At 40.0% G+C, this 27,326-nt stretch overlaps 1 protein-coding gene across 1 annotated transcript; it reads left to right on the forward strand.

Annotated features, from left to right (window-relative positions):
* Positions 1 to 22,101: 22,101 nt before the first annotated feature.
* Positions 22,102 to 25,391, forward strand: LOC104101689 (uncharacterized). The gene is made up of 2 exons (XM_009609181.4): positions 22,102 to 22,919; positions 24,800 to 25,391. Exons 1-2 carry the CDS (start codon positions 22,221 to 22,223, stop codon positions 24,959 to 24,961), a joined length of 861 nt encoding a protein of 286 aa, XP_009607476.1. The 5' UTR covers positions 22,102 to 22,220; the 3' UTR covers positions 24,962 to 25,391.
* Positions 25,392 to 27,326: the final 1,935 nt, after the last annotated feature.

The raw sequence follows: 27,326 nt of genomic DNA on the forward strand, positions 1-27,326 counted from the left end.
AGGGTTGGCCATTGTTATCAAAACTTGAGATAAGGAGCTCGGATTTGGGCGAGATTTTGAGGGATTTTCAGAGACATCAATTGGGTAACGATTTTTCACTTGATTTTGGTTATATCCCACTAATCTATCTCTAAATTCATCTTTTAATTTCGGAATTGGGTGGAAAATTTGGGAAAAAATTAGAAGAAGTTTTTCAACTAAGATTTTGGTTTTTGATTGAGATTTTGATATCGGATTTGGATAATATTGGTACGAGTGATCTCGTGAGTGAATGGGTATTCATATTTTATGACTTTTTCTCAATTCCGAGATGTAGGCCCGGGGAGGCTTTTAGGGTAATTTTCGAAATTCTTGTTAAAGTCTTGAATTCATTAATTAAATTAGTCTATTATAGTTGTATTTATGGTATGAAATTGTTTTTGGCTAGATTTGTGCCATTCAGAGTCGGATAATCGAGGAAAGGGCATTTTTACTGATTGATTGAGCTTGGTTCGAGGTAAGTGTCTTGCCTAACCTAGTGTGGGGGAAATCCCCTTAGGATTTGGTATTGTTGTGATATGTGAGAGCCGTGTACGCGAGGTGACGAGTATGTACACATGCTATTTATTGTAAAAATCGATTTTACTGAGTAGCAACCTGTTTTCCTTTTAATTTGGGTTATACCATTTTTCTGAGTAGTATTCTGCTTTTCATTCTTAATTGCATTATACCAACCTGTGTAGTTATCCTGTTTAGTCTAATATCGCATGTCTACATGCTTTAACTGCTTATTTGAACTCTGTGAAGCATGCCTAGTTGATTTCCTGTTTTTCCTTAATCTTTATCAGTCTTAACTATAGAATTCTTGTTGTTAACTGTTGTATTTATCGGTTTGAACTGTGTGTTTTTGAGACTACGAGGCGGTTCCTCGGGAGTTCTCCCTGTATATTTACTTTTGAGACTACGAGGCGGTTCCTCGAGAGTTCTCCCTGCACATTTACTTTTGAGACTACGAGGCGGTTCCTCGGGAGTTCTCCCTGTACATTTACTTTTAAGACTACGAGGCGGTTCCCTCCTATGTCATTTACCTTCCTTACTTTTTTTTATTAGATTCTGGTGTATAGAGATACTAGTTTCCTCTTGTAGCTTGTGACTTATGATGTTCCGGGTTTTAGGAATACTGTGTATTATTAGAGTGTTGGTTATTGTAAATGCCGAGCGGCATTGTTATCAGTTATTTAGTTATCTGTTATAGTTAGTTGTTAAGTTTTGTTTCTATTTTGTTATTTTCGCATCTTTGTTAGGCTTACCTAGTCGTAGAGACTAGGTGCCATCACGATATCTTACGGAGGGAGAATTGGGTCGTAACAAGTTGGTATTAGATCTCTAGGTTCATATGTATCGTGAGTCACAAGTTGGTTTATTAGAGTCTTGCGGATCGGTACGGAGACGTCTATACTTATCTTCGGGAGGCTATGGAACTGTTAGGAAAAAATACACTTCTTGATTCCTTGTCGTGCGAAATTGTTGACTTCGAAATTCTAAACTTCTGTATTCTATTCTTTCACAGATGGTGAGGACACGTAAAAGAAAATTTGATCACCAGACACCCGCGCCCCTGATAGAGCCACGAGAGGACGGGGTAGAGGCCGGGGACGTCCACGCGGTGCAGCCAGAGCACCCGCACGAGCTGCTACAGAGGAGCCCCCAGTAGCTCCAGTTGGAGGGCATACACTTGAGGTACCTGTTGCTGCACCAGCTTTCCAGGAGACTCTAGCCTAGTTTCTGACCATGTTCAGCACCTTAGCTCAGGCTGGATTGATTCCACTTTCTCCTGCCACATCTCAGGCTGGGAGAGGAGCACAGACTCCCGTCGCTGGTACCCCAGAGCAACGAGTTCAGGTAGACCAAGATGCAAAGATCTTGCTAGTGCAACCGGTAACCCTAGTTCAGCCCGAGGTTAGGACAATAGTTTCTGAGGTGGAGCAGCTCAGACTTGAGAGGTACAAGAAATACCACCCTCCTACCTTCAACGAATTGGCATCAGAGGATGCCCTGGTTTTCTAGAGGAGTGTCACCGCATTCTCCGTACTATGATTGTAGCGGAGTCGAGTGGGGTTTCTTTTACTGCATTCCACCTTAGAGGAGCAGCCTATCAGTGGTGGCGTGCTTATGAGTTGGGTAGTCCAGATGAGGCAACTTCACTTACATGGACTCAGTTCTCGGACATATTTTTGAGGGAGTATGTTCCTCAGAGTCTCAGGGATGCATAGCGCGCGGAGTTTGAGCAGTTGCGCTAGGGTGGTATGACTGTATCAGAGTATGCAGTTCACTTTAGTGATTTGGCCTAACATGCACCAACCTTGGTTGCCACAGTTCGAGAGAGGGTTCATCGGTTTATCAAGGGACTCCACCCGAGTATCAGGCTTAGCATGGCCCGAGAGTTGAAGATGGATATTTCTTACCAGCAGGTTGTGAGTATTGCTAGGAGAATAGAGGGTATGCTTGCTCGGGAGAGAGAGGAAAGGGAAGCCAAGAGGTCTTGAGAGTCTGGCACCTATAGCGGTACTCGTGCCCCAGCTGTAGTTCGCCATGGTATGGGCTATAGGAATCGCCCCGTTCATTCAGCTCTTCTAGCCGCCAGTGGTATTCTAGTCCCTTCTAGGCCCTAGGAGCCTTATTATGCACCGCCAGTATCTAGTGCACCTCCTGCACGGGGTGCTTTTAGCGATCAATCCAACAGACCTGGCCGGAGCCAGTCACATCAGCCACGCTCTCCAAATCTTGTTTTGAGTGTGGCGACACTCTCCATCTGGTGAGGGATTGCCCCAGACTTAGGAGGGGTGCACCTCTATAGACTTCTCAGGCACAACGTGCTCCACCGGGTCCTCAGGCTATGATTCCAGCACTAACTACCGCCCCACCTGCTCAGTCAGCTCGACGTGGAGGTCGGGGAGGTCGAGGTCGCCCTAGAGAGGAAGGCCAAGCCATATATTATGCTCTTCCTACTTGTACAAAGGCAGTTTCTTCCGACTCTATCATTACAGGTATTGTTCCGGTCTGTCATAGAGATACATCGGTCTTAATTGATCCAGGCTCCACTTATTCCTATATGTCCTCTTATTTTGCCCCGTATTTGGGTGCATCTCGGGATTCTTTGAGTTCCCCTGTTTATGTGCCTACTCCTGTGGGGGATTCTCTTGTTGTGGACTGCATATATTGGTCATGTTTGATTGCTCTTAGTGGTTTTGAGACCAGAGCCGATTTGTTATTGCTCAGCATGGTAGACATTAATATTATTTTGGGCATGGACTGGTTTTCGCCCCATTATGTTATTCTTGATTATCACGCCAAAACCGTGACGCTGGATATGCCAGGATTACTGCGATTAGAGTGGAGAGGTACCTTAGAGTATACTCCCAGTAGAGTTATTTCATTTCTTAAAGCTCAACGAATGGTTGAGAAGGGGTGTGACGCATATCTAGCTTATGTGAGAGATATCAGTATTGATACCCCTACAGTTGAGTCAGTCCTAGTAGTGAGGGATTTTCCAGATGTATTTCCAGCTGATCTTTCGGGCATGCCGCCCGATAGAGATATTGATTTTGGCATTGATTTGTTGCCGGGCACTCAGCCCATCTCTATTCCTCCATATCTTATGGCTCCTCCTGAGTTGAAGGATTTGAAGGAGCAGTTACAGGAGTTGCTTGATAAGGGATTCATTCGACCCAGTGTGTCACCTTGGGGTGCTCCTGTCTTATTTGTCAAGAAGAAGGATGGTTTTATGCGGATGTGTATTGATTACCGCAAGTTGAACAAAGTCACAGTGAAGAACAAGTATCCATTGCCTCGTATTGATGACTTATTTGATCAGTTACAGGGTGCCAGAGTATTTTCCAAGATTAACTTACATTCAGGCTATCATCAGTTGAAGATTCGGGACCCAGATATCCCGAAGACTGCTTTCAGGACTAGGTACGATCACTACGAGTTCCTTGTGATGTCATTTGGGCTGACCAATGCCCAGCAACTGTTATGCACTTGATGCACAATGTGTTCCTACCCTATCATGACTCATTCATCATTGTGTTTATTGACAACATTCTGGTGTACTCCCGGACTCAGGAGGATCATGAGCAGTACCTGATGGCTGTGCTTTAGACCCTGAGAGTAAAGAAGTTATATGCAAAATTTTCAAAGTGTGAGTTTTGGCTAGATCAGTGGCATTCTTGGGCCATATAATATCGGGTGATGGGGTCCAGGTGGATCCGAAGAGGATTAAAGCAGTACAGAGTTGGCCCAGACCGTCCTCAACTACGGAGATCCAGAGTTTTCTTGGTTTGGCGGGGTATTACCGTCGATTTGTAGAGGGTTTCTCGTCTATTGCAGCAGCTATGACCAGGCTGACCCAGAAGGGTGCTCCGTTCAGGTGGACAGAGGAGTGTGAGGAGAGCTTTTAGAAGCTCGAGACAGTTTTGACTACAGTCCCAGTATTGGTATTGCCTACAGGTTCTGGGTCTTATATTGTATATTGTGATGCGTCGCGAATTGGTCTCGACGCGGTGTTGATATAGGATGGTAGGGTGATTGCCTATGCGTCCAGACAACTGAAGGTACATGAAAAGAACTATCATGTCCATGACCTGCAGTTAGCAGCTATTGTTCATGCCTTGAAAATTTGGTGGCACTATTTGTACGGTGTCTCTTGTGAGATCTACACTGAGCACCGGAGTTTGCAGCATCTGTTTAAACAGAAGGATCTTAACTTGCGTTAGCGGAGGTGGTTAGAGCTGCTTAAGGATTATGATATCACCATTTTGTACCATCCCGGGAAGGCCAATGTAGTGGCAGATGCTTTGAGTCGTCGGGCGGAGAATTTGGGAAGCTTAGCATATCTACCAGCAGTAGAGATACTGATCACCGGAGTTTGCAGCATCTGTTTAAATAGAAGGATCTTAACTTGCGTCAGCGGAGGTGGTTAGAGCTGCTTAAGGATTATGATATCACTATTTTGTACCATCCCGGGAAGGCCAATGTAGTGGAAGATGCTTTGAGTCACCGGGCAGAGAGTTTGGGAAGCTTAGCATATCTACCAGTAGTAGAGAAGCCATTGGCGTTGGATGTTCAGGCCTTAGACAACCAGTTTGTTAGATTGGATATTTTTTAGCCAAGTTGAGTATTGGCTTGTATGGTCTCTCGGTCTTCTCTTTATGATAGTATCAGGGAGCGTCAGTATGATAACCCCCACCTGCTTGTCCTTAAGGACATGGTCCAGCACGGTGATGCTAAGGGGGTCACTATTGGAGATGATGGTGCATTGAGGATGCAGGGCAAGCTATGTATGCCCAATGTAGATGGATTACGTGAGTTGATTCTCCAGGAGGCTCACAGTTCGCGGTACTCCATTTATCCGGGTGCCGCGAAGATGTACCAGGACTTGAGGCAGTATTGCTGGTCGAGAAGAATGAAGAAAGACATAGTGGAATATGTAGCTCGATGTCTAAATTGCCAGAAGGTGAAGTATGAGCATCATCGGCCAGGTGGGTTGCTTCAGAAGTTAGAGATTCCGGAGTGGAAATGGGAGCGGATCACTATGGATTTCATTGTTGGGCTCCCACAGACTCAGCGGAGGTTTGATGCAAGTTGGGTGATTGTAGATAGGCTGACCAAGTCAGCTCATTTCCTTCCTGTGATGACTATCTATTCTTCCGAGCAACTGGCTCGAGTTTATATCTGCGAGATCGTCATGCTTCATGGCGTACCGGTATCCATCATCTCTGACTGGGGTACGCAGTTTACATCATGGTTCTGGAGGGCCATACAACATGAGTTGGGTACTCGAGTGGAGCTGAGCATATCATTTCACCCTCAGACGGACGGATAGTCCGAGCGCACTATTTAGATATTAAAGGATATGCTCCGTGCGTGTGTGATAGATTTTGGAGGTTCTTGGGACCAGTTCTTGCCACTTGCGGAGTTTGCTTACAACAACAGTTATCAGTCGAGCATTCAGATGGAACCGTATGAGGCTCTGTATGGTAGGCGATGTCGGTCTCCAGTGGGTTGGTTCGAGTCGGGCGAGGCTAGATTATTGGGTACAGACTTGGTTTAGGATACCCTAGATAAGGTGAAGGTGATTCAGGATCGACTTCACACAACCAAGTCCAGACAGAAGAGTTATGCAGATCGGAAGGTTCGCAATGTTGCATTCATTGTTGGAGAGCGGGTCTTGATCCGGGTTTCACCTATAAAGGGCATTATGAGGTTCGGGAATAAGGGCAAGCTGAGCCCAAGGTTCTTTAGTCCATTTGAGGTGTTGCGGCGAGTTGGAGAGGTTGCTTATGAGCTTGCCTTACCTCCCAGTCTAGTAGGAGTTCATCCGGTATTCCACATTTCTATGCTCCGGAAGTATCACGGTGATCTGTCTCACATGTTGGATTTCAGCTCAGTCCACTTGGACAAGGATCTATCTTATGTTTAGGAGTCGGTGGCTATTTTGGACAGCCAGGTTCGAAAGTTGAGGTCAAAGAATATTTCTTCAGTGAAGGTTCAGTGGACGGGTCAGCCGGTTGAGGAGGCGACTTGGGAGACCGAGCAGGATATGTGCAGTCGTTATCCTTATCTTTTCACCACTTCAGGTATGTCTTTATGCTCGTTTAAGGACGAATAATTGTTTTAAGAGAGGGAGGATGTAATGACCTAGCCAGTCGTTTTGAGAGTAATAGCCCTGATCCCCTATTAACTGCTTCCCCCGTATCTTTTTCTGCTTATGTGACTGGCCGGGAAGTTTTGTTTTTGGTTTCGGAGTATTTTGGCACACTTAGTCCCTAAACGGAAGCTTAAGCCTTAGGATTTACACCGTAGTCGGAACTGTGTGAAGACAACTCCGGAATGGAGTTCCGTCGGTTTTGTTAGTTCAGTTGGGTGATTTTGGACTTAGGTGTGTCCGGTTTGTGTTTTAGAGGTCTGTAGCTAATTTAAGCTTGAAATGGTGAAAGTCGAATTTTTGGAGATTTTGACCAAAAGTGCACTTTTTGATATCGGGGTCGGATTCCGATTCCGAAAGTTGGAGTAGGTCCATAACGCTAAATATGACTTGTGTGCAAAATTTGAGGTCAATCGGACGTGGTTTGATAGGTTTCAGCATCAGTTGTAAAAATTTGAAGTTTCAAGTTCATTAAGTTTGGATTGGAGGGTGATTCGTGTTTTAGCATTGTTTGATGTGATTTGAGGGCTCTACTAAGTTCGTATGGTGTTTTAGGACTAGTTGGTATGTTTGGTTGAGATCCCGGGGGGCCCGGGTGAGTTTTGGATGCTTAACGGATCATTTTGGACTTGTGAAAAATAGCAGATTTTTTGGGTTTTCCCAGTTGCTGGTTTCCTTCTTCGCATTCGCGAGGGGTGTTCCACGTTCGCGAAGAGGAGCTGGAGGCAGTAGGAAGATTGTTCTTCGCGTTCGTGAAGTGGGGGTCGCGTTCACGAAGGGGTTGTTAGGCAGTGCATCGCGAACGCGAGAAGGGCATCGCGTTTGCGTAGAGAAAGTTGAGCGGCTGGGACCCCAGGACTTTTTGCCTACGCGTTCGCGACGTTGGTCATGCGTTCATGTAGGGTCGAGATGAGTGGCCTTCAAGTTCATGACAAGAGCATCGTGTTCGCGATGAAGGATTTTGGACTGAAGTAAATTTATGCATCGCGAACGCGAGGGTGTGGCCGCGTTCGCGAAGAAGGGATGTCTGGGGAGTATTAAGGTTTCCAAAAATAAGGGTTGGCCATTTTTATCAAAACATGAGATAGGGAGCTCGGATTTGGGCGAGATTTTGAGGGATTTTCAGAGACATCAATTGGGTAACGATTCTTCACTTGATTTTGGTTATATCCCACTAATCTATTACTAAATTCATCTTTTTATTTCGGATTTGGGCGGAAATTTTGGGGGAAAATGGGAAGAAGTTCTTCAACTAAGATTTTGGGTTTTGATTGCGATTTTGATATAGGATTTGGATAATTTTGGTACGAGTGAACTCGTAAGTGAATGGGTGTTCATATTTTGTGACTTTTACCCGATTCCGAGATGTGAGCCCGGGGAGGCTTTTAGGGCAATTTTCGAAATTCTTGTTAAAGTCTTGATTTCATTAATTAAATTAGTCTATTATAGTTGTATTTATGGTATGAAATTGTTTTTGGCTATATTTGGGCCATTCGGAGTCGGATAATCGAGGAAAGGGCATTCTTATTTATTGATTGAGCTTGGTTCGAGGTAAGTGGCTTGCCTAACCTAGTATGGGGGGAAATCCCCTTAGGATTTGGTACTGTTGTGATATGTGAGCACCGTGTACGCGAGGTAACGAGTACGTACACGAGCTATTTGTTATAAACACTGATTTTACTGAGTAGCAACCTGTTTTCCTTTTAATTTAGGTTATACCATTTTTCTGAGTAGTATTTCATTCTTAATTGCGTTATACCAATTTGTGTAGTTATCCTGTTTAGTCTAATATCACATGTCTACATACTTTAACTGCTTATTTGAACTCTGTGAAGCATGCCTAGTTGATTTCCTATTTTTCCTTGATCTTTATTAGTCTTAACTGTAGAATTCTTGCTGTTAACTATTGTATTTATCGCTTTGAACTGTGTGTTTACTTTTTAGACTACGAGGCTATTCCCTGGGAGTTCTCCATGCACATTTACTTTTGAGACTACGAGGCAGTTCCTCGGGAGTTCTCCCTGCACATTTACTTTTGAGACTACGAGGCGGTTCCTCGGGAATTCTACCTATACATTTACTTTTGAGACTACGAGGCGGTTCCTCGGGAGTTCTCCCTGCATATTTACTTTTGAGACTACGAGGCGGTACCTCGGGAGTTCTCCCTGTATATTTACTTTTGGGACTACGAGACGACATCTCGAGAGTGCCCCTGTTGTTATATCATTGTGCAGTATTGTATTGCTTTGTGAATACTTGCTGTTGTTTTCTCCGTTTTACTTCATTTTTTATTATAATATCTGTCTTATTATTATATCCCAGTAAGGCCCGGACCTGACCTAGTCACTACTCTACCGAGGTTAGGCTTGGCACTTACTGGGTACCGTTGTGGTGTACTCATGCTACTCTTCTGCACATATTTTGTGTGCAGATCCAGGTACTTCTTAGTAGCCCCGCTACTAGCTGAGAGTGCTTGCTGCTGTACGGAGACTTCAAGGTTTATCTGCCGTGTCCGCAGACCTCGGAGTACCCCTCCATTTCCTCCTATGTTATTTACCTTCCTTACTTTTTTTTATTAGACTCTCGTGTATAGAGATACTAGTTTCCTCATGTAGCTTGTGACCTATGGTGTTCCAGGTTTTGGGAATATAGTGTATTATTAGAGTGTTGGTTATTGTAAATGCCGAGGGGCATTTTTACCAGTTATTTAGTTATCTGTTACAATTAGTTGTTAAGTTTTGTTTCCATTTTTGTTATTTCTGCATCTTTGTTAGGCTTACCTAGTCATAGAGACTAGATGCCGTCACGACATCTTACGGAGGGAGAATTGGGTCATGACAGTATACCACTTGGGAGATGTCAAGGGGAGAAAATGCTGCTCCAGCTACATAGCGAGAGTTCTCAGAGGCAATCCTCTGCCATTACATACCTACATATTTTCTTACCTACCGAGACACATTGAGCACGACTGGATCAGTTCCTGACATTGAGACATGTGGTATGAGTGTTGTAGAATACAATCTACGCTTTAATTCTTTAGCGAGGTTAGCTCCTGCAGTTGTATCAGACATGGAGGAATGGTACAAAGATATGTAACGGGACTTGGTACTCACTTAGTAAATGCATGTATGACTGTATCTATGCAGTCAGGTGTGGACATTGCAGGTATTCAGGCATTCGCCTTAGAACTTGAGGAAAGGAAACAGAAGCAGAAGGCTGACAGAGATAGAAGCTCAAGCAAGAGAGGCATATTTTTAGGTTCGTTTGGCGAGACATATGGTGTTAGTAGACAGCAGAGTGTCAGGCAGCCATCAGCTAGTACTCCTTCACGATTTCAGGGGCCGAGATATGATCGACCCCCGCAGTCTAGAGATAGTCAGGGTGGTTTACTTTAACCTAGGTGTTCTGAGTGTGGTAGACGCCATTTGGGTCGATGCCAGTTGGGTGTAGATGCATGTTATGTTTGTGGCGAGTCAAGCCATTTTATGAGAGATTGCCCGTCTAAGGGTGGTAGTGGTGCAACTCAGCCAACGAGATCAGTTGTAGCTTCTTTAGCACCAGCAAACCCACAAGGGAAAGTTCCCAAGACACCAACGGGTTATGGTAGAGGCCGAGGCGGAGCTCCTACTACAGGCGGTCCCTAGAACCACACCTACACTCGAGTTGGTCGTCAGAACCGGGAGGCTTCACCAGATGTTGTTACAGGTACTTTATTATTGAGTTCTTATAATAGTATGTGTTGATAGATCCTGGTTATACAATATCATATATTACTCCCTTTGTTTCTACTAAGTTTGGAATAGAACCAGGAGCCATTAAACTTTTTGAGGTAGCCATTCCAGTTGCTGATTCAGTGGTAGCTAGGCGTGTTTTTAGAGGTTGCACGGTGGTGATTGGTGACCGTAGTAATACAGCTGACTTGATTGAGTTATAAATAGTTGACTTTGATGTTATACTTGGTATGGATTATTTGTCTTCTTGCTAGGCTAATGTTGACATTAGAGTAAAGACGGTCCATTTCAATTTTCCAGAAGTGTCAGCTATAGAATAAAAATGTGTTTTTGCATCGCCAAAACGTAGATTTATTCTGTACCTTAAGACGAGGAAGATGATCGCAAAGGGACTCTTGAATTAGTTCCAGTAATGAATAAGTTCCCTCAAGTTCCAGTAGTGAATAAGTTCCCTCACGTATTTCCAGATGAGCTTCCAGGTCTTCCTCCAAGGCGGGGAATTTACTTTTTCTTCAATATAGTGTTGGGTAGGCAACCAATATCTATTCCTCCTTACAGGATGGCGCCAATAGAATTAAAAGAACTTAAGGAGTAGTTGAAAGATATATTAGATGAGGGTTTCATTAGACCGAGCACTTCTCGTTGATGAGCACTAGTCTTGTTTAAGAAAAATAAAGATTGCCCCTACATATGTGCATATATTATAGATAGCTGAACAAGGTCACGATCAAGAACAAATATCCCCTTCCCAGAATTGATGACTTGTTCGACCAGCTTCAGGGTGCCAAGTGCTTCTCGAAGATAGACTTGAGATCAGGCTACCATTAGGTTAGAGTTAGAGACGACATTATGTCTCACTTGAGATTGCAGAATGACATAAGAAAATCTATGGTGCTAGCAAGTTAACGGAAGGTTGCGAGTAGTATAAATACACATGTGTAGGTCGCAAGCTAAAGTATGGTAGAAGCGACAAGTTTTTAGGTAGATAAGAGTAAGGATAAGAAAAGGGTGAGTGAGAAGGTGACAAGAATTTGTGAGGTCTCGGGATTAAGCCCTTCAAAATAATAGAGCAGACGGTTTCCGTAAGTTATAGAAAGCTCAGTATAGCCTGAATGAACTCGGATGAGTTTAAGATTAAGAGCATTTAGAAGAGTTGGAATGCTTCCATGATAGTAGAATAAGAGTGTAATTGTGATAAATGATAAGAGTATGACGTTTAGGCCTTCGATTGAGTAATGATTCAAAGAGAATGGATTTCATGAATTGCACGAGATTAGAATACTTCTCATAAGATGAATCGAGTTAAGATGATATGAAATACGGTTATTGAAGTATAATATCGTCCCTAGGTGGATCAGGCAAATAACTTCATATGTTCCCCGATGAGATGTGAGCCCTAGTGACAATGTATTATGTAAGAGGTTTCAAGTTATCAGTGGTAGATTATAGATAAACATTAAGGTGAATCAACAATAGATAGATAAAAATTCCAAAGTATGAGATGAGATTAGGTTGTCATTCTTAAGATGAACAGAATGAGGAAGCATTAAAGGACCTAGATTTATATATATGGGATAAGCAAGGACAGTGTAACCTGGAGTTGGGTAGAAGACCTCGATAATAATAAACCGAGGTAAGTGTTATGGTATAGTATGACCTACCTAGATGCAGTAATGTCATAAGGATAGATAATCAAGGCTATGAAACAAAATATAGCAATAGTCGTAACTTTAACAAAGTACCAAGCGAAGAACTTTAGTACACATATAGATGCCCAGAGGGACAGCTTGTCGTAGGTTCTGTATATGTTCACAAAGTGAGGCCTAGAGATTGTATAAAAGTTGGAGGAAAAAGGAGAGAAGAGTTGCATAGGCATGTGTACAAGAACAAAGTCATGCAGGCTGCATGACAGAAGGTAGCAACAGTTATGAGATTGGAAGAATTCCGACCACAGGTCGTGGTGTGAGAAAGATGCCTAAAGGGGGGGAATGCCCTGGCCTTTGGATTTATTCACAGAACAGTTTCCTAGAAGGAATAGATAGTATAAAAGTATTCGCAAGAGTTGTAGTTTGTGAGATTGATAAGCACATCAGTCAACATTCGAGGACGAATGTTCCAAAGGGGGGGAATGATGTTACACCCCATGTTTTCGTACGTAAAAGCACGTCGTAAGTAAGTTGATGTATGCTCGGAGATTAGATCATCTTTGAAAGTACATAATGTAAGTTAATCAATCATGTTACCTTGGAGGTTACAAATATTTATGATCATGAACTGCACGATCTCTTGAGTCCATATGATGTTGCCACATATGTTATGCCTCATACATGCTTATATTGATTATGCTGGGGGGATATAACCCATTAAGCCAGCGAGGCCAATTAACTATATGCTTCATACATGCTTATATTGATTATGCTGGGGGGATATAACCCATTAAGCCAGCGAGGCCAATTAACTATATGCTAGAGGGAGATAGCCCATAACACCAGCCAATCCTGTTGATTATATATTTACCTTTTGGAGGGATATAGCCCATAACACTAGTCAGGCATGTTATATAAGTGTATATAGCTACAGTTTGCATTGTATTACTATACATGAGGCTAGTTCAGTTTTATAATTGCCTGATTGGGGAGATATAGCCCATAACATCAGACAAGTACCAGTTCAGATAGTTGTTCATTTTCAGCACAGTTTTAGCTTAAACTTTGGTTCAGTTCCAGATCAGTTGCTAGTTCAGACTCTTGTTTAGCTTTCAGCTTATATTCCTATTTCCATCTTACAGTCATACTTTAGTATGATTTACATATGCTTTCCACCCTACACACTTTGCACATATCGTACTCACATCCCTTTCAGGGCGCTGTATTTCATGTCGCACAGGTACAGATAGATCAACATTTGAGACACATCAGTAGGCCATCCACCAGTTGTTGGAGTCACTCCGCTTAATCCCGGAGTTACCGTCATCCTTTCTCCTTATAACTCGAGTTTTGGAAAAAGATTTATGGCTAAGAAAGCTTGTCACCTCTGTATTTTAGCTATACAATCATAAGTAAGGGTGTGGATCAAATAGAACAATGTTTGAAATCAAGAACACAAGAGGTATGTAGGGTTTTCATTTCGTTTTCAGCATGACGCGGTTTAGCTATGTTCTAGCCTTTCTTCTTGATCTTTTAAGGGTTGTTCAAGGGAAATATCAGCATGTATTTTATCCTTTTGTATTATTAAATTCCATATGTGAATTATGGAAGAAAATAGTTCAGTTGGAATTTCAAAATACAAAAAAAAACAAAAGGGGTAAACGCCAATTTTTCCTATGTCATCTGGACTTCCGTTTGTTCCGTTCCTTTGATGTTTTTATATATACCTAACGCCCATATGATCCTAATAGCTTCATTTAAGATTATATAAGCTTAATTACCATGTGTTGATGCTTAGATTATTCCTAAATTATTTTTAGACTTTCATGTCACAAGTTAGCCACTATGAGTCGACATTACATTAACAATTCTGTTTTGTCGATCGTTTGACACTATTATGGATAACTGGATCTCCTTTAGTTTGATGTTATCATCTTGGTCGGGTATCCATTCCCGTGTATATTTTGGTGATTGGTGTTGTTTTTGGGAATCATCTAGTTTCAGGATACTCACAGCTGCCCAGAAGGGCAAAGTTATTGTCGGTCAGGGTACTAGCAGAGTACTCCCTGAGTTAGATGAGCATGAGGAGTCCAGACAAGAGGTTCCATCCGGAGCTTCATAGACTCCATCTGTTCAAGGAGAGGTTAGGGGTGCTCCAGCTATCACACCTCTGGCTCCTCATCATGATGACATGAGGGAGGCCGTCATATTGTTAATTAGAATTGTAGCTACTCAGGCCAGAAAGCAGCATACATGTCCTCAGGGTGATGATACGTGTTCTAAGATTCGTGATTTCCTTAGATTAGAGCCTCCAGCTTTCACAGGATTTAGTACAACAGAGGATTCCCAGAGTTATGCATGCCACAGATAGAGAGACAGTTGAATTGGCATCATATAGATTACAGGATCTAGCAGCTGGTTGGTATACCACTTGGGAGATGTCAAGGTGAGCAAATGCTGCTCCAGCTACATAGCGAGAGTTCTCAGAGGCATTCCTTCGCCATTACTTACCTATATAGACACGTAGAGAATGATTGGATTAATTCTTAACATTGAGACAAGGGTATGAGTGTTATAGAATACAACCTCCACTTTAATTCGTTGGCGAGGTTTGCTCCTACAGTTGTATCAGACATGGACGACATGGTACATATGTATGTAACAGGACTTCATCCTCACTTAGTAAATGAGTGTATGACCGTATCTATGCAGTCAGGTGTGGACATTACATGTATTCAGGCATTCACCTTAGACCTTGCGGAAAGGAAACAAAAGTAGAAGGCTGATAGAGATTGAAGCTCAAGCAAGAAAGACAGATTTTCAGGTTTGTTTGGTGAGACATTTGGTTCTAGCAGACAACAAAGTGTCAGGCAGCCAACAACTAGTAATCCTTCATGATTTCAGGGGCCAAGATCTGATCGACCCACGCAGTCTAGAGATAGTCAGGGTGGTTCACTTTACCCCAGGTGTTCTGACTATGGTAGATGCCATTTTGGCGAATGCCAGTTGGGTGTAGATGCATGTTATGTTTGTAGCGAGTCGGGCCATTTTATGAGAGATTGCCCATATAGGGGTAGTAGTGGTGCAGCTCAGCTAACAAGATCAGTTGCAGCTTCTTCAGCACCAGCACACTCTCAAGGGCAAGTTTCCCAAACACTAGCGGGTCGTGGTAGATGCCAATGCAGAGCTCCTACTATAAGCGGTCCCCAGAACTGCACCTACGCTCTGGTTGGTCGTCAGATCCGGGAGGCTTCACGAGATATTGTTACAAGTACTTTATTAGTGAATTCTTATAATGGTATATGTTAATAGATCCTGGTTCTACACTATCATATGTCACTCCCTTTGTTGCTACTAAGTTTGGGATAGAACCAGAATCCTTTAAACCTTTTGAGGTAGCCATTCCAGTTGGTGATTCAGTGGTATCTAGGTATATTTTTAGAGGTTGCACGGTGGTGATTGGCGACCGTAGTACTATAGCTGACTTAATTGAGTTAGAAATGTTTGACTTTGATGTTATACTTGGTATGGATTGGTTGTCATCTTGATAGGCTAATGTTGACAGTAGAGTGAAGATGGTCCAGTTCAATTTTCCAGAAGGGTCAGTTATAGAATAGAAAGGTGTTTCTGTATCGCCAAAAGATAGATTTATTTCATACCTTGAGACGAGAAAGATGATCGTTAAGGGAATGCTGACTCTTGAATCAGTTCCAGTAGTGAATAAGTCCCCTCACGTATTTCTAGATGATCTTCCAGGTCCAGGGTGGAGAATTGATTTTTGCATCAATATAATGCTGGGTACGCAACCAATATATATTCCTCCTTATAGGATGGCACCAACAGAATTAAAGGAACTTAAGAAGTAGTCGAAAGATCTATTAGATAAGGGTTTCATTAGACCGAGCACTTCTCATTGGGGAGCACTAGTCTCATTTGTGAAAAATAAAGATGGCCTCTACATATGTGCATATATTACAGACAGTTGAACAAGGTCAAGATCAAGAACAGATATCCCCTTCCCAGAATTGATGACTTGTTCGACCAGCTTCAGAGTGCCAAGTGCTTCTCGAAGATAAACTTGAGATCAGGCTACCATCAAGTAAGAGTTAGAGACGACGTGATGTCTCACTTGAGATTCCAGTATAACATAAGAAAATTTATAGTGCTAGCAAGTTAACGAAAGGTTGCGAGTAGTATAAATAGACATGTGTAGGCCGCAAGCTAAAGTATGGTAGAAACAATAAGTTTTAGGTAGATAAGAGTAAGGATAAGAAAAAGGTGAGTGAGAAGGTGACAAAAATTTGTGAGGTCTCGGGATTAAGCCGTTCAAAACAATAGAGCAGACGGTTTTCGTAAGTTATAGAAAGCTCAGTATAGCCTGAATGAACTCGGAGTAGTTTAAGACTAGGAACATTTAGAAGAGATGGAATGCTGCCATGATAGTAGAATAAGAGTGTAATTGTGATAAATGATAAGAGGATGACGTTTAGGCCTTCGATTGAGTAATGATTCAAAGAGAAGGGATTTCATGAATTGCACGGGATTAGAATACCTCTAATAAGATGAATCACATTGAGATGCTATGAAATACAGTTATTGAAGTACAGTATCGTCCCTATGTGGATCAGGCAAATAACTTCAGATGTTCCCCGATGAGATGTGAGCCTTAGTGACAATGTATTATGTAAGAGGTTTCAAGTTATCAGTGGTAGATTATAGATCAACATTAAGGTGAATCAACAATAGATGGATACAAGTTTCAAAGTATGAAATGAGATTAGGCTGTCATTCTTAAGATGAATAGAATGAGGAAGCATTAAAGGACTTAAATTTATACACGGAGTTGGGTAGCAGACCTCGGTAATAATAAACCGAGGTAGGTGTTATGGAATAGTATGACCTACCTTTATGCAGTAATGCCATAAGGATAGATTATCGAGGCTATGAAACAAAATATAGCAATAGTCGTAAGTTCGATAAAGTACCAAGCAAAGAACTTCACTACACCTGTAGATTCCCAGAGGGACATCTTGTTATAGGTTCTGTATATGATCACAAAGTGAGGCCTAGAGATTGGATAAAAGTTGGAGGAAAAGGCAGAGAAGAGTCGCATAGGCATTCATACAAGGACAAAGTCGTACAGGCTGCATGACAGAAGGTAGCAACAGTTACGATATTGGAAGAATTCTGACCACAGGCCGTGGTATGAGAAAGTGGCCTAAAGAAGGGAATGCCCTGGCCTTTGGATTTATTCGCAGAACAGTTGCCTAGATGGAATAGATAGTATAAAAGTATTCGTAAGAGTTGTAGGTTATGAGACTGATAAGCACATCAGTCAACATTCAAGGACGAATGTTCCAAAGGGGGGGGAATGATGTTACACCCCATATTTTTGTACGTAAAAGCACATCGTAAGTCAGTTGATGTATGCCCGAAAATTAGATCATCTTTGAAAGTACATAAACTAAGTTAATCATATTACCTTGGAGGTTACAAATATTTAAGATCATGAACTGCAAGCACCAAGAGGATTGGAAGGTTTAGAAGCTAAACGAATCGAAGAAAATAAATTTCGTCGAAAGTCGGCAAGTTAGGAATGTTATAACCCGTACTTTTAGGGTGATACTAGGGTGATTAACATGATAAATAGGTGATATAATGAGGTATTTTAGTCGTATTATAGTCGTGTTTTATATTTTGAAGTCAGACGAGTTAGGAAACAAAAGTCGACAATAGTTGTCACAAGTTACGTTCATAATTTTACTTAAAATTTAGGTCTAATGTTACTAAGATTTTCTCTCAATGTACTTGGAATTACGGAGTTATCTACCTCCAAATTAAATATATATGATTCTAATTTCTAATGCATTAAACAGTTCATCGATACGACATCAGAGTGGAGAGATATTCGTATTTTCGCGAGACTGTACAAGGAGCTCTCTTTGGGACCCACAAGGTCGGTTGAGGATTATTTTGATATATAGAGTTGTAGCCTTCATCTCTAAGGATAATTTTGACCCAAATAACACCTAAAAAGTCTCTCTAGACATCCTAAATACATTCTTAGGGTTTTAAAGCAATTCCATCATCAGCAACTCAAAGTCAAGAGGCGAACACATCAACGTGATTCTTACAACATAGGTAAGACTTTGTCGTCCTCCTTTCTCCTTATAACTCGAGTTTTGGAAAGATCTTTGTGGCTAAGGAATATTGTCACATATGTATTTTAGCTATACAAGCATAAGTAAGAGTGTGGATCAAAGGGAACAAGGTTTGGAAGCAAGAATACAAGAAGTATGCAGGGGTTTCGTTTTGTTTTCGGCATGACACGGTTTAGCTATGTTCTAGCCTTTCTTCTTGATCTTTTAAGGGTTGTTCAATAGAAATATCAGAATGTATTGTATTCTTGTATATTATTCAATTCCGTATGTGAATTATGGAAGAAAATAGTTTAGGTTGAAACTTCAAAACATAATAAAAACAAAAGGAAAAATCGACAATTTGGCCTATGTCATACGGACTTCCATTTGTTCCGTTCCTTTGATGTTTTTATGTATACCTAACCCCCATATGATCCTGATAGATTCATTTAAGATTATATAAGCTTAATTATCATGTGTTGATACTTAGATTATTCCTAAATTATATTTAGACTTTCATGTCACAAGTTAGCCACCATGAGTCAACATTACATTCACAATTCTGTTTTGTCGATCATTTGACACTATTGTTGATAACTTGATCTTCTTTAGTTTGATGTTATCATCTTGGTCGGGTATCCATTACCGTGTATATTATGGTGATTGCTGTTAATTTTGGGAGTCATCTAGTTTTAGTGGGAAACTCTACCGAAATTTTTGAAAATTCGAAGAGTTGAAAAAATCTTGAGTTTCTTGGTTCTAAATTGATTATAGAGGGATCCTAATGAGTTAATTAACCTTAGTATCTCATGTACGTACTTAGTTTCTACCTAAAATGGGGATAGACTCTTCCGTCCAACTTATGGACGAGCAGCGTCAAATTACGTTTGTGATTCCGTTTATTGTATCATTTATGATCTCTTGAGTCCATATATGATGTTTCCACATATGTTATGCCTCATACATGCTTACATTGATTATGCTAGGGGATGTAGCCCATAACACCAACGAGGCCTATTGAATATATGTTGGGGGGGAGATAGCCCATAACGCCAGTGAGGCCTATTGATTATATGCTAGGGGAGATAGCTCATAATAGCAGCCGGTCATGTTGATTATATATTTACATGTTGGGGGTATATAAACCATAACACCAGTCAGTCATGTTATATACGCGTATATAGCTACAATTTGCATTGCATGACTATACATAAGGCTTGTTCAGTTTTACAGTTACATGATTGGGGGGATATAGCCTATAACACCAGACATATACTAGTTTAGATAGTTGTTCAGTTTCAGCACAGTTTCAGCTTAAACTTCGATTCAGTTCCAGATCAGTTGCTAGTTCAGACTCTTGTTTAGCTTTCAACTTATATTCAGATTTTCATTTTACAGTCATACTTTAGTATGCTTTAAATATGCTTTCCACCCTACATACTTTATACATATCGTACTCATGTCCCTTCTGGGGCACCGCATTTCATGCTGCGCAGGTACAGATAGATCAGCGTTTGAGCCACATCAGTAGGCCATCCACCAGTTATTGGAGTTACTTAGCTTACTCCCGCAGTTACTTATCTTTTGGTATGTGTACAATCAACTAGTTTGGATATGATAGGGCCCTGTTCCGTCCAATACTTTTTCAGTTCAGTACTCCTAGAGGCCTGTAGATATGCACATTTGCATTTAGTATATTTTTATATGTCAGCTTGTGTTAGCCTTGCCAGCTTTCCAGATTGTACAGTTCTTATCAGATATTCTTATGCTTGTTCCGTTTATCCGTTTATATTCATGATTAGTAGATTATCAGCAAATTTAGTGATGATCGACATTTATTGTCGGTTATCCGTCGCGGCCCTAGGCTGGGTCGTGACATGCACCCATCTTGTTGAAATCCTAGATCCGCCTCAACACAGAATATTAAAGTTGGTTGCTTATACATAAAAGTATGCAAATAATGAACAATATAAACTTACTTTTGAAAGCACAAAGTGCTGGTGCATCCCGGAAGAAGGAAGAATACTTGCTTTTGAAAGCAAAAACTGTTGGTGCATGCTGGATGCACTTAACTTAAAGTATAGTATAATTTAATTAGAAGATCTTTCTTGCGTAATAAATGCAAATCACTAAGAAAACTTTTAGTTTTTAAAGGAAAAAGATAAATCATTCTGGATGTGAAGTATGTTTGATCACTTATCACATTAAAGGTCGGATATTCTAACTCTCATGCAGGAACTAAAACTAGTATTGGAAGTCACCGTTGACTAAATAGAGGTAATACAAATGGTTAAAAATGAGAACCTTCGTTATGAACCAATCATTATTTCTGAATATAGGGTGCTGCTTGAGCAGCCGGGAACCTAGTTATTAAGCATAGTTACCGAAAGCAGAACCAAGTAGCGAATCTCCTTGCAAATGAAGGTGCAAAAAGAAAATTGTTTGACATGACACACTTTTTGGTAGTTCCTCCTATGCTTGCCGTTAAAGTAATTCGGGCAGACATCCAAAGAACTATATTTAAAACATACTTTGGCGTGTAATATATAGTACTAGTAACTTGGTATGTAATGCTATTCTATTAGGGAGCATTTTGGATAAAAATAACACTTGAGCTACGTTTAGGCTCTCTCTCGGTCCCTCTACTTTATAAGTATAAAAATATGTAAAAATCTCTTGATATTATAACTCAAAATAGTATTATTAATTTGCTTACTAGCCAAGAAATAGATTCTAATGTTGTAGTCTCGAGAGAGAAATTTGTTCGAGTTAAGAAGCACATGTTTTATAGGCTGCAAAAAGTAGCATATTTCGCACAAGATTTATTAGAGAAAAACAACTTATTAAATCACATATAGTAAGTCAACTTTTATTTTTTGACAAATGATTTTTACTAGTTCAAAAATTTAATCCATGACATTACAGTTTACCATTCCAATCAACACGTTAATGGATTCATATATGGTATTAATTTTTTGCAATAACATAGTCTTGCATAAACACAAATGATGCGTCGATCAAGTTTAGCAAATCAAAAATGTCAATTTTGACAACTAGGATGGATTCAGACCACTATAGAAGAAATTCACTTCAAGTGTGGCTCGATTTATTAGAATGAGCATAGATAAAAAAAAAAATACTTAATCAAACGAAAATCTTTGATGCGATGCAACTTAAATGACATTTGTCGCAAAACAGGAAAGAATAAGCAGCCAGGTACCCGTTTTTTGTTTGCAAAGAGTTGTCCACTAACAATGATGCAATTGGTTGCCATATACAAAAGTATCTGTGCTACTATAACCGTAAATACCTATCACTATCAGCATCATATATTTAAGTAAAATTATATCAATTTTTAGTTGTAATGTGATTTAATGATAGTGAGAATATATATTAATTAATCATAGTAAAGTGAATTCTTTTAATGTATAACTACGTCTTAGTTCAAGTGATAAATGTTAAGGGACTTGTGACTTAAGTAACAGGTTCATGCCCTCTTAGCCATGTAAACTAAGCCTGATATTTAAATGGAGAACGGTAGAGTAGTAGACCCATTATTACTCGATTTCGAACATTGTAGGATTTTATACGAGCAATGTCCTAAATTGATATATTATTTTCAAACAATGTGAGGCTTTAGTATGTATATGTATTGTTTTAAAGGTATTGCATGACTATATACGGAAAGAGTATAGCAGAAATAAAGCATATATAGGAAAGAAAATCATATTTGAGAAAATAAAGATACCACCAATGTCCCAAGGAGGCATAAGCATATTCTTGAGAAATGGATAATCTCCAAAATCGCGAAATTTGGCAGTAAGCAAGTAGTGCATTCACCACCTCACGTGCCATCACTCGACTGAAGAGGCAGTGAAGGCTCTAAATTCGACCAATCTATGTTTCTCAATTCTCCACAAAAAGCACTTTACAAAGCCTTTCGAAACTGTCACCACCCTTTTCTCCTCTCATCCTCTGTTTCGATGCTGCCTGAACTCCGATTATTCGGCACTTTTTCATGGATTCTCTCGTAATAAACTCCGCGTACAGAGCCCTCCCTCTTAACCTTCCTAACTCTAACATCACTTCTTTCAATCTTTCCTCTTTCTGTTTTTTCAGATTCAAAAAACCCAAGAAATTGAAAGCATCTCCAGTTACTGTTTCATCCTTAAACCCCCCAAACCCCAATTCACAATGGCAAAATCAGAGCTCATACTTAAAACCCTTTTCACTTCTTCTCCCGATTTTCAAGAAAGTCAAAGACTTTGCAGCAAAGGCCTCAAAGAACAAATCTTTTTTTAAAGGCGGTAGTGGCCCTGAGAATGTTCCAGAGAAGCTTAGCGGAAATCTGTTGCAAAATGGAAGCTTTGGAATGGCTCTTTTGAGTATAACTTCAACAGCAAAGGTGAAAATAAGTCCATTTGTAGCTACATTAGCTGCTAACCCAACGTTTGTTTCGGGGTTTATAGCTTGGTTGGTGGCACAGTCGATGAAAGTCTTTTTGAATTTCTATGTGGAGAGAAAATGGGACTTTAGGATTATGTTTGCATCTGGAGGAATGCCTTCTTCCCATACAGCTTTGTGTACGGCATTGACAACCTCAGTTGCTATTTGTCATGGTGTTGCTGACTCATTATTTCCCGTTTGTTTGGGGTTTAGTTTAATTGTGATGTATGATGCTATTGGTGTGAGACGGCATGCTGGGATGCAAGCAGAGGTAATTAACTACTTCTCATATTGTTTTCTGTATTCTTTTTGCAAGCTGTGGTTAATCTTTATGTTTGTTCATACTAGGCAATTGGCTCATTCTTCTGTTTGTAATTTGTGGGAATATGCTCTATGTGCCTTCCAACTGATTTGATATTGAACCTAGTTAATTCTTAATTCATTGATTTATTCATATACTCTGCACACCTTCAAAGTGGTTTCCTTTTGGTATTTTAAGGTCTTGTGAGTATTTTAATTGCGTGATATGGTTGGCTGGTACAGGATAGCAAGAATGTAAAGGTGTAATCCTTATCAAGAAAGATTTGGAAAACAATGGAGATAATGTGGTTCGACTTACAAGCCCTACAATCATTTTAATTGTAGTAGTGAATTGATGCAGGGTTTCTTTATTTTAGGCTAGTAGAATGAAAAACATGAAAGAGGTTTCTGGTTCCTGAATCATTTAGGTTGTAAAGTGACTAGGTCGTGATAATAACTCTACTGGATGACCATGCTAGGAGTCAGTGTTTGCTTATAGTTAAGAATATATATAGAAAATATCATATGTGGCCCTTCGGTCATTTATTGCCTAGGCATGAATTAAAAAACATAGAGCAGAAAAGGTTGGCGAATTGGAAACCAACACATGTTTATTCTCTTGAATCCCAAAATGGCTTATTAATACCTTCCATATGTCAGAAGCTGCTGATTCTGATCCTGTACTCTTAGTTGGGAATCCCCTGACCACATGACTTGATATCAGTAGCTATTCTAAATAAATTCAAGCTGTTGGACTTCCATAATGGCCCACTTTTGCTCAATCTGCTTTGATTTATTAGAAATTAGCGATAGCGTACTGAACATCTAACTCTGATGTTAGGATCATCATCATTTATGCTATCTGGCTGTGAAGTAATCCGTTCTCTATCTGGTCTCAAGCTTATACAGTTGATGTCTTGGGTTGACCCTGTCAACTGTACAAAAACACCCAAGTTGAACCACAAGTCTATGAAAAATCTTTCATTGCTTTTGTTTGTCTCAGAATGGGAGCCTTGGCGTAACTGGTAAAATTGTTGCCATGTGACCAGGAGGTCACGTGTTCGAGCCGTGGAAACAGCTTCTTGCAGAAATGCAGGGTAAGGCTGCATACAATAGACCCTTGTGGTCCGGCCCTTCCCCGGACCCCGCGCATAACGAGAGCTTAGTGCACCGGGCTTTTATTTGTCTCAGGAGTAGATATAAAGTTGATTCTACTTATAAATTACTCGCATGTCCCATGAGGTTCCTCCATAATGTTATTACAATGGGAATCAGGAAAATATGCGTCGTGTAAGGCTAGCTGTAGAAAGGTTTGCTTCACTAGAATGCTAAATATTTTAAGATTTGGCACTTCAACTGAGCAATTGGTCAACGGACCTTTTTATGACCAGAGTAAAGAACCCTTTAGAAGAGAATAATACCAAGTGAAACTCCGAGGAGTCTCATCCTTGGTGACATTCAACTGCTGCAGGTTTATCCTAGTTTTAGGTGAATGTGACTTTCTCTTAGCATCAGATTCCTTCTTCCCATAATCCTCGTTTTTTCACTCCATGCTCTTTCTGCTGGAGAACCTGTTCTTCTTTGAAAATGAAGAAAGTACATCCCCAGTGCTAAAGTCATGTGGATAAGTTATCTTTTTGTTGTAGATGCTCTGTAGATTTCCTTATCTCTTGTTCTAACTATCACAAAAAAAGTACTCACACCCCTTTCAAATAACTGTAAAGGAATCTCTTTTAGGTAATTGGTAACTCCTTTGCATGACCACTGGACCATTGGTGTGGAAACTTGCATTTATGTCTGATGGGGCATGCTTAGCTTTGTGATTAATCAAATCTTATTCTGTCATCTCAGGTTCTCAATCTGATCGTTGAGGACTTATTCCAAGGGCATCCCATCAGTCAAAGAAAGCTAAAAGAACTTCTCGGCCACACCCCATCCCAGGTTTTCGCTGGGGCTTTACTGGGTATTGTAGTTGCTTGGATGTGCTGTCAAGGCTGTTTAATTTCAATCTGATCAGCTTCCACAGGTACACCTGCCAATAATTAGGAATTATCTGTTACAATTGTACAAGAAGCACTGGCTTTTCGATTGATGCTTATATTCATTCTGAAGTAAAAGGAAAAAGCATTCTGAAGCCAATGCAATTGGTTAGACCTCTGAATCTGTACTCTGGCATATGCTCAAGCTTTTAGGATTTAATGATTGCTTTTGATTTTGTCCATTACATAGTAGTACTTGATTTTCCCAGGTTAGAGAACTGTATCATTGTAGCTTTTCTCCTCATTATGGAGAGCATGGGATTTCTACGCCTTTCTAGTCTCCTGGTTTTTTTTTGTCAGTTTACTTCATCTGTATTTCTTGTTGTAATCTGAATTTGAAGTACATGATGATGAAAAGGATTTGCATTGATGTCAACATGAAAGAGAAAGGATTTCTAGGCCAATTTCGACTCTTCATTTTGAAACAATAGCCATTTCAGCTCCTGGTTGAATTGGTACAGTATAAATTAGATCAATGTTGTTGGTTCACTACAAACTAAATGCTTTATCAGCACACCACAAGTACGATTGATAAGCTTATAAATGATTTTATTGTGTAAATATTTTGATCATAACTAATAAACAAAAAAAAATTTACACTATAAAGATAAGTTAAAAACCAATTGCAGGCAACTTTTATAGCAAGTGTGGATTGATAACCTGCAAAACATGGTAAATATGGTACTTGAGCTAGTGGGAGATAGCGGATATTTGTTGAAATAGTCGAGGTCTGTGCAAGTTCGCCCGGATACCAAAATAACATAAAATAATATGATAACTGAGTTGTTGCAGTAAATAAATTATACTTAACTATCGATATATATTATTCCGTTAGTGCGTTCAACGTAGACTCTCTCTCGTTTCTGATTTTCCATGGACTCAATTTAAAGTATGTTTTTAAGTGAGGCATAAAGGACTAAAGGTGTATTAACACACTTAACCCCTCTTTTCTGGTTTTCCATGGACTCAATTTAAAGTATGTTTAAAATAAGTCATAAAGGAATAAAGTTGTATTAACTTGTTGGTCAGCAATCACTTCTCTCTTTAATTAAAGTAGTAATAATGGGGAAATACTAATCCATGCCTAGTCGGAAGTTAGGTAGCTCCGCCAAAAAAAAAATTGACGTATCCCCTGCAAGACTTTGAGACCAGCCAACTAATCACAGTCCATGACATCTTAATCTTAACGTTTTGAAAAATTCTACTCACAAGTTTCTATTTTCTTCGTATGACTTTATGAGAGGCAAACTCCACATAACAGTTGAAAGTCGAGAAACGATAGTATCAATTGGGAATATGCTTCCCCGGAACTAAGACCCCAAATTCCCAATTGAACTCTTCTTTAAGTGTGCGATTATTCTCAGAATCTCCACTAATGTTACATTGATGAGTCAACTAAATCACCCTTGAGAGGAATACAAAGTTACAAACCAATCTTTTTCTTTTCATAAGCTTGTTTTTGTCTCTCAATTATCGTGTTATAAGATTGTTTTTAGAGTAAAAGTTGGTCTTTTTATGACAGGCAATATCAAATTGTTTTCGTTGTACATATTAGAGCTTCAAGTCCAGTCGTTCTATTACGAGCGAACTAACATCTGTCACCATCTTCACCCACCCCCTTCCAACTTGTAGTAAATTAAGCTTTTCATTTGTCATCGGGTGAGCTGGAAGCTGCTCCATTTGATTGAAGAGAGTGACACACATACAAATAATAAGTTGCCAAGAAACTGGAAAGGCAGCTCTCTAATTGTGTGCAGGTGTTTTCTCAAGTGTGAAGTACCATTGTAATCACTCCTTTTTTGTTTTGTTAGTGTATGGTTTAAAAAAGACATTAAGTATACATATTACTGTGCTGTCTGTGCATCCGCCACTATGGGACACATTATTAAGGACTTGTTAGGTCGTAATATAGTATTATACTGTTAATTGATTAGTACCATTATCACTATTATAAGGACTTGTTAGGTCGTAATATAGTATTATACTGTTAATTGATTAGTACCATTATCACTATTATTAATAATCCATGTACTCACAAACTGAGAGTTAACCTATAATATAGGTGTAAGTTATTTATATTGATAATCTAAAATATTTTTAATACTATTGGTATATTTTAATCTGTAATAACAAATGAATTATCATGTTTATGAGATTACCAATTGTTGGTGAAAATAAAAATTACAGTTAAAAAATAAGATAAAGAAAATAAATAAATATTCTTCAGGTTGTAGGCACAGATATACGCAGATATCTCGCTCTCTTTAAGGAGATTCAAGCCCACTGCGGTAGCACTTCATCGGTTCAGCAGTAATACTCTTGACTTGTCCCCCAGGATA

Source organism: Nicotiana tomentosiformis, chromosome 1, assembly GCF_000390325.3.
Source record: "Nicotiana tomentosiformis chromosome 1, ASM39032v3, whole genome shotgun sequence".
NCBI classification, from domain to species: domain Eukaryota; kingdom Viridiplantae; phylum Streptophyta; class Magnoliopsida; order Solanales; family Solanaceae; genus Nicotiana; species Nicotiana tomentosiformis.